The following is an 8,014-nucleotide window of genomic DNA, read 5'->3' on the forward strand; positions in this document are numbered from 1 at the left end:
CATGCAGTGCTCAGTCAGCCTTGTGAACTTCCGTTTTACTTTTGTAGACTTTAAACCATAACTGAGAAGCTCTATTTCCAACCCAAACTGTGCCTAGAAACACTCTCTGGTACTAGTTTTCTTCCTTTTCCTTCTTAGAGAAGCCACCGTGTCTCCTCAGGTGCCTGTGGTCCTGTGTGTCACTGAACACCCACCAGCAGTCCCCTGCTTACGTCCCTTTGATCCTTTGTCCTTCCTCCTCCTCACTTCCATCCACCGGGGTGATGAGGGCCCAGAAATGGGTAGAGGTTGTGATAATATTAAAGTGGTCAGAACCTTCACTGAGCTGCGGGAGTAAAGTACTGTGAAGGAAAAGATTGATTGAGGGGAGGGGCCCTGACTGGAGCGTTGGGGGAGGTGTTGGGGGAGGCACGGGGGTGGGGGGACAGGAAAGGAGGGTTGCTCCATTGCTGAGTAGAGCTGCCACTTGTCACACCCAGGATATGTACACTGGAAAGGAGGATGTAAATACTCAGAGCTTTGGGATAAATGACTGCTTCCTGCCACAGATGGTAAAATTCAGGATTGGGTGAGAAGCAGGACAGTGTGGCAACTGGACCTTCATTCACCCTCCAAGTACCAAGAACGTTCTTGATCTTATTCTTGTAGGGGAAAAATAAACATAGAAAAGAACTTAAATACACACACACACACACACACACACACACAGCACAAAGTAAAACTTAGCAACCTGCTCTCAGCTGTTTCAAGATGAAGGAGGACTCCGCTGAAACAAGCAGCTGGGAATGTTGTAAGAAGCTGAAGGCAAAGCCTTCTCTCGTGTCCTTCATCCCAGGAGAGAGGAGGGAGCTAGAGAGATAGGAGGGAAGGAGAAGGGGGATTCCCCTCTGCATTTCTCCAGCACCTTGCTCTCCTACCAAACCAATGTCCATCCTTCTGTCCCCACCCCTTACCACCCTCACAGACAACCAGCAACCACTGCTCCTTTCTCAGCTCATTAGTGGGATTGCTCAAAAGGCCCAGCCAGCCTCCTCCTCTGAAGGGAACGGGCTAGTCCTGCATAGACTGGGAGAGGAAGATAAAGTCAACAGTAGACTCCAAATGGAAATCCTGGAGACATAGTTGGGTTTTTTCTCATAGCAGCTTTACAACAGTGGTTAGCTTTTCCTTTTTAACTATAGCACATGTAACTGTTTTTGAGGAAAGAAGTATTTATTTTGGTTCTAAACAACAAATTGAGAAATGAATTTTTAAAACTTTTTTTATTGTTTATTTTTATGTGTGTGGGTGTTTTGCCAGCATGTTTCTATGCACCATGTATGTGCAGTACCAGAGGATGCCAGGAGAGGGCATCAGATCACCTGAAACTGGAGTTGGAGCAAGAGTGAGCCATGATATATGGGTGCTGGAAATCAAACCCAGGTCCTCTGCAAGAACAGCCAGGACTCTTAACTGTTGAGCCGCTTATTTCTTCAGCATCTGAAAGGAACATTTCTCATTACACCCCATTCCTAAGATTGTCTATATTTTCAAATGACTGTTAAGTACAGGAAGGAAAAAAACACTGACAGGATTTTAATATAGTTTTTTAACTGTCTTACAAAAAAGGGTCTATTCAAACCCAGAATTAGTATTCTAATGATTAGTATTTCAATCCAAAAAAATCAAATAAAATAAAACTGGACAAAGATCTTGAAAGTAAATGCCTTTAGCAATGGCTGTATAAAATTGATGACTACAGTTCTTCACAAAATGAACTGTGGGCCACCATAAGTTTAGTCTTGCATATCTGTGAGCATGCATTTCGTAAGGGCTGAGTATGGCCCAAAGCAAAACTAGAAGGAAGTTGGGTTTGTTTTTATTGTTTTGTGTTGTTGTTGTATCTGACTACGCAGTGATCAAGAGTGTTCAGGGCTCGGAAGGAAAGCTGCTTTCACTAACAGTCTTTCATCAGTATGGAAATATTTAGTTTCTGTCTTCCATCACGTAGATAATTGCTCTGAAGCGGAAGATATTTCCCAGGAGGAGGATACACAAGGGAGCCAGTCCAGACCGAATCAGGGTGTAGAAGATCTTCATTTGAAAGTCACCTACCTCAGCATCTGTGAACATCTCCCTCCTCACCACCACAGCCATGTCCCTGTGATGTGACACAGAGGCAGCCTCGTGGGGAGAAGGGACAGTGCAGACAGGGTTCTTCTACAACTGGAAGAGAGCCCACTGGAGCCCACCTGGAGTTACTCAGCACACTAAGAACTTGTGTCGATAGCTTGTACAGTTTGTACTTTTAAAGGATTCGCTAAGACCTGTCAGCTTGTTGACAAGCCTCCCTGACAAGGTGCCGGTTTCTTCCCCCAATTCCTGCACATTGAGAAGCCAGGCCATCTTGAAAGCAAATGCTGAGGGACCCCAGTCTTTGCATTCCAAAGCCATCAGGCATAATTTCTGGCTTTTCTCCTCCTTTGATCCATTTCCCATTTTAAAAACAATAAGTGGCTGCTAAGTTAGTCATTCTCACTTCTGAAAATAACAAATCAGGATGTCAAAACATGTTTGTATAGATCTTATTTAAATTATGTAGAACGATTACTTCTTTAGCCTATCTAAATTATTGATTTTTACTAACATTCAGGTGGTCTTGAATCGCTAACAACTACTGAAGAGCTCGAGATTGATGTTGAAAGTATTTTGAGCTTGCTTAACTCATTCCCCAAGAATACTGTGATCTCGTGTGTGGGCCTGATTGCAAAGGGCTAGAGTCAGGTAGCAGTGCTACTCACCGGATGTAATTATGTCATGGAAATGTACATACGCAAACAAAAGTGCCTCACTTCAGAAATGAGTAGTGCTGACGGCACCAGCGAGTGACTGTGGTGTCCAGTTGGAAACCCATCATACCTTCCAATGCTCACTTTATACAGAGCAGGGGTCAACCAACTTCTGTAAAGAACAGTAAACAACTTGAGACACAGCCATCTTTGTCAAACAGTCTTCTTTGCTTAAATGTGTTGTTGTTGTTTTGGGGGTTTTATTTTATTTCATTGTTTTGTTTTTTTTTTCAAGACAGGGATTCTCTGTGTAGCCCTGGTTGTTCAGTAATTCACTCTAAAGACCAGGCTGGCCTTGAACTTAGAGATCCGCCTGCCTCTGCTTCCTGAATGCTGGGACATGTGCCAACACTGCCCAGTACCCACCACCACCACCATTTTTTTTTGGGGGGGGGGGGTAAACAACTCAATAAAAAAATGAAAACCCTGTTCTAGTTTGCAGCTATACAAAAGCAGACCTTAGCCAGACTTGACCCCCGGGGCCATCACTGGCCAACTGGAGAATCATTTTTAACGTGGGTAAGCGAACCCTGACATTAGCCATGCCCCGTGATAGCATTATGCAGTGGTTTTGTGGAGGCCTGATTCCATGGGTCCCTGAATTCTGGCAGATATCTTCAATCATGATCTCAGTAGTATTCCTCTGAAATGGCACACATTTTTGTAACAAGAACTTGAAATGTAAATATTGTGTTTGTGCTGTAAATTTTGTGTATTTCAAAAATTGAAGTCTCATAAAAACACATTTATTGATACTTTGAGCTTATCATTAGTATTTTTATTATGAATTATGTATGAGTATTTTGCCTGCATCCACCATACACATGCCTGGTGTTTTGGGAGACCAGAAAAGGATTTCAGATCCCCTAGAACTGGAGTTACAAATGGTTGGGAGCCCCCATCTAGGCTCTGGCTGCCCCTCACTGATGCTATGGCTGCCATCCTCTCTCGGTACCCAAACCCAGCTCCTTCAGCCTTCCAGTGTAGATGAAGATCATTGGCTCTCCAGGAATCCATCAAGCCTTCAGTGCCACAGTAGAACTGCCAGGGTACCCAGCTTCATGGGCTGAGCAGCTACCAGATGGCTGGTGTGGAGACAGCCATTGTTAGAGTGCCCAGAGATGTTGTCGTCATTTTTTTTTTTAAATCTCAGATGGTGATTTCTATCCCATGTTTAATAACTCAGTTCCCAGATAAAAGACATACAACTTTTATATATTTATACTAAGCCTTTAATACACTAGAGTTGGGCAGGTAGCTACCTCTAATCTGTTAGAATAGACTTCCCCATTGCTATTATGTCTACTTTGCTCTCAATAGCCCTGAGTTATAACTTGCCATGTTCCATCTGGGCTGCTCTTAACTCCAATTGGCCAGCCCTCATGACCATGTTTTCCTAACCGTGTCTTCTTGTCCTCTCTCCACCTTCTTCTCATGGTGTCTCCTCAGACCCCAAGCCCAGGAACCCCGACTCCACCTATCTCTCTTCTGCTATAGGCATCTTTATTCACCAAATCAGGGGTAACTTTAGGGGCAAGGTCACAAAGCATCATTAGTGTGTGTGTAGATTCTCTCATCCCTGGGGTCAGCCAGGCCTTGGGAACCAGTATTTAGCATTACAATACATAGCAAAAGCCCAAACTTCAACACAGAGCAGATGGTGTAAGCCCAGCTAACAAATCTCCCTTTACTATATATTCATTCCACCAGTGGTCTTCCTCTCCAGACTGCTGACTAATGTAACCTGCCAGGACTGTTGCTCAGCTCTGGCCATCCATGCCTCTCTTTCCGTGTCAGTTCAATCCCCAGAAAGAAGGCATGCCTCCTAACTCACACCCTTCAGAGAGGCCAGAAACATCATCTCTGGTTTAGTATAGAAAGTTCTGATTGGGATTGAATACACTGATGAGCTTGCTCTAGGCTCTGTCTACTTCTGGCCTGAGAAATGGAGCCTCCTTTGGGTGCACTGCCCTCCTGTGAAGCCGCCTGTATGCATAAGGAAGACAGAGTTCCTAGATTGCCAACTTGAAGGCAAACTGCTCTACTTGAAAGCACTGCAAAATTCAAATCTGCTCATTAAATGCAACAAACCTTTAAAATGCTTCATTATTGAAAGGATAAATATAAAAGCAACGACTGTAAATATGGCTAACACATAGCTCAGTTAATATGTAGCTCAGTACTAAAAGATCTGCCTCCCACCACCCCCAGCCACCACACAAGGCCTTGGTTTAGATTCCCCAGCACAAAAAAAAAAAAAAAAAAAAAAAAGATTAATGTGTAAATGTAGCTTTAAAATTCATAATTGGTCCTTCCTTCTCTGTCCCTCACCTGCCAATCTTTCTCTGGACCTTACACTGTGCCAGCAACATTGTAGAGTTGTTTACTCTCTATCTTAAAGTTTCCATGGCTATAATAAAACACTAAAACACTGTTGCCAAAGGCAACTTGGGGGGAAAGGGATTTCCATATCACAGCCAGTCACTAAGAAAGTCAGGCCAGGAATCCAAGGCAAGGACCTGGAAGTAGGAATTGAATCAGAAGCCATGGAAGGATGCTACTTACTGGTTTGCTCCCCATAGCACACTCAGACTGCTTTCTTAGACAACTCTTGGACCAGCCTGCGCAGGAAGTTGGCACTGTCCTGTAGGAGGAGCTAAGGTGGGAGGAGTAAGGAGAGGAAGAGGAGTATGGAGGAGAGGGAAGAGGAGGAGCTAAGAGAGAGGAACTAGGAAGAGGAGAACATGGTGGCATGTGTTCACGCATCTGTAGCAGTCAGAGGCAGTTGGTATATCTAGGTTGGGTATTGGGTTACACTTCTGAGTGTATGGGCATCTTGTTACTGATCATTACCAAATATATAAGCTTTTCGATAATTTAAGCATTAGAGTCTCTTTCCTACTGGGCCCGTGTGGATGACAGGATGGTCTGGGGAATGCCCAGCCTTTCGGAGACAGTGTGGAAGATTGGCAGAGCCATCTCCCACGCTGGCATCTCATGGGTGGCAGGGCTGGTGTTTCTGGCTGGCCACTTCTGGCTGCAGCGTGCACATGGCCTCTGGCCACAGAAATGGCGGCTGAGCTAGGCAGAGCCGCTGCAGCTTAGATAGTCGGAATGACCAGAGGCTGTATTAAGTAATTACTTCAACACTATCTACCATGGGATGGGCTCGTCCCTGTCAATCACCAATCAAAACAATGACTCCACAGACTTGCCTACAGGCTAATGTTTGGAGGCACTCTCTCAGTTGTGGTTCCTTCCTCTCAGATGATTCTCTAGCCTCAGACAATTTCACACACACACACACACACACACACACACACACTGTAAGAAAATACACTGAGGGCACTCTAGAACAAACTTAGCCAAACATGAAAAGAATTCTGCGTGGTAGTAGGCGATAAAAGCAGCATGAAAACGGGAACTCCCAAAAGCTGAAGCCCAGTAGATGTGACCCTTTGTCTCCCCAAAAGTAAGTTGACATGACCGAACGGCTGTTCTGCCCTCAGCCAGTGGGAGCCAAGTGCATACATGGAGTGCATACATGGAGTGGCCTTCAAGATGAGCACAACCTCAGGGACTTAAAAATCCTGAAGTTGTCAACAATGGATTTGGTCCGAGAACACAGAAGGATGAAGTCTGACCTCACAGACCTTCATAGACGTTGATTACCTATAAGCCAGACAACTTAAAGGCAAACAAAAGCAACTATGGGTTAGACTAAAACTCTGATACCAATCATAAAGCCACCCAAAATACTCACAAACAAGCTATTTTCAAAGCCTATACTTAGAGCAGCACATGATGTTTTTCTAAAAGGGGTTTTTAAAAAGAAATTTGTAATATATACATTACAGAAAACAACAGAAGAAGCCAAAACTAGTGTCATCCAGTCACAAGCAGCTCAGCTGACGTGTCTGTCTAGATCCTGTGTTTCTATGCACAGTTGGATGATTGAACCCATACAGAATGTGTCGTGTTTTCCCACACACTGTGAAAGTGCACCAGCTAAAAACCCCATGCTACTTGAATATTTTGACAACCAAGAATATACCATGCCATCTCAGTCTGTCAGACAAAATTGTACTCTTGTCTTCCGTGATGGATAATTTTATATCAACTCAACACAGGCCAGAGTCATCTGAGAAAAGGGAATCCTGCTTGAGAAAATGTTTCCCTAAGAGATACTTAGAAATAAACAATCACCACCAACAACAACAAAAAACTGTGAGGAACAACAATGAAAAGGCATATTGGGATTGTCAGTTTATTGGCCACTTCCATCACTTTTAGCAGGCAAGGATGGGGTCAAAATCCCTAACCTCTGTATCTATATCTTCAGTGAAATAGCTGCTGGTGTAGTAAATCATTCTGGTCCATGACACTCCAAGCTTCTGTAGAATCTGCAGCTGCAGCTTTCCTCAATCTCTCCTCCATAGTCAGACTCAGGAGGAGACTAAGACATGCATGGAAGGCTGTTGAAATTGTTTCATGTCCCTCTTCCCCCACATGTGTGGGTGTAGCTCCTTGTAAATTAATACTACATGTGTGTCCATGACCAACCTAGGGCCCACCCCAGGTTTGTGTTTCAGAGATTTTTAATTGTTTATTTCTTGTATCTGGGCTTTGGTAGGTACTAGACCACACTTCCTGAAAAAAAATCAAACCAAAATAAAACAAAACCAACTAACAAACTAAACAAGTTTGTCTTGTCTGTCTGTCTGTCTGTCTATCAGGACTACACAGAGAAACACCATCTCAAATAAGCCAAAACTAACTAAGTCTGCCTAGTATACAGAAGTTCCAGGATGATTAGTTATATTTATCTTTTATTATGCATTTTAATTTTAAAATTTTTTTAAATTAGTGATTGATGTGTGAGGGCGTAGCCTGTGGTAGATGATGCTATCCCTGGGCAAGTGGTCCTGTGTTCTATAAAAAAAAAAAAAAATAACCAAGCTAAGCAGAGCATATACCTTTGATCAAATAATAATAACAAACACTCAGGAGGTAGAGGCAGGTAGATCTCTGAGTTGGAGGCCATTCTGGTCTACAGAGCCAGTTTCAGGACAGCCAGGGTACCCTAAGCAGGCTAAACAAGACATGGAGAACAAGCCAGTAAGCAGCATCCCTCCATGGACATCAGCTCCTGCATCCAGGTTCTCTCCCTGTCTAGGTTCCTGTAT

The 8,014-nt window shown here is 43.7% G+C and overlaps 1 protein-coding gene across 1 annotated transcript in view; it reads left to right on the plus strand.

Annotated features, from left to right (window-relative positions):
* Gnptab (N-acetylglucosamine-1-phosphate transferase subunits alpha and beta) overlaps positions 1–2,957 on the plus strand; it is a 68,271-nt gene extending 65,314 nt beyond the window's left edge. Inside the window, exon 21 of the mRNA XM_028783074.1 lies at positions 1,991–2,957. Within this exon, the coding sequence (XP_028638907.1) occupies positions 1,991–2,068 (78 nt within the window). The 3' untranslated portion in view covers positions 2,069–2,957. The remainder of the gene's footprint in view (positions 1–1,990) is intronic.
* Positions 2,958–8,014: the final 5,057 nt, after the last annotated feature.

This window comes from Grammomys surdaster, unplaced genomic scaffold (genome assembly GCF_004785775.1).
Source record: "Grammomys surdaster isolate TR1022 unplaced genomic scaffold, NIH_TR_1.0 958, whole genome shotgun sequence".
Taxonomy (NCBI): Eukaryota; Metazoa; Chordata; class Mammalia; order Rodentia; family Muridae; genus Grammomys; species Grammomys surdaster.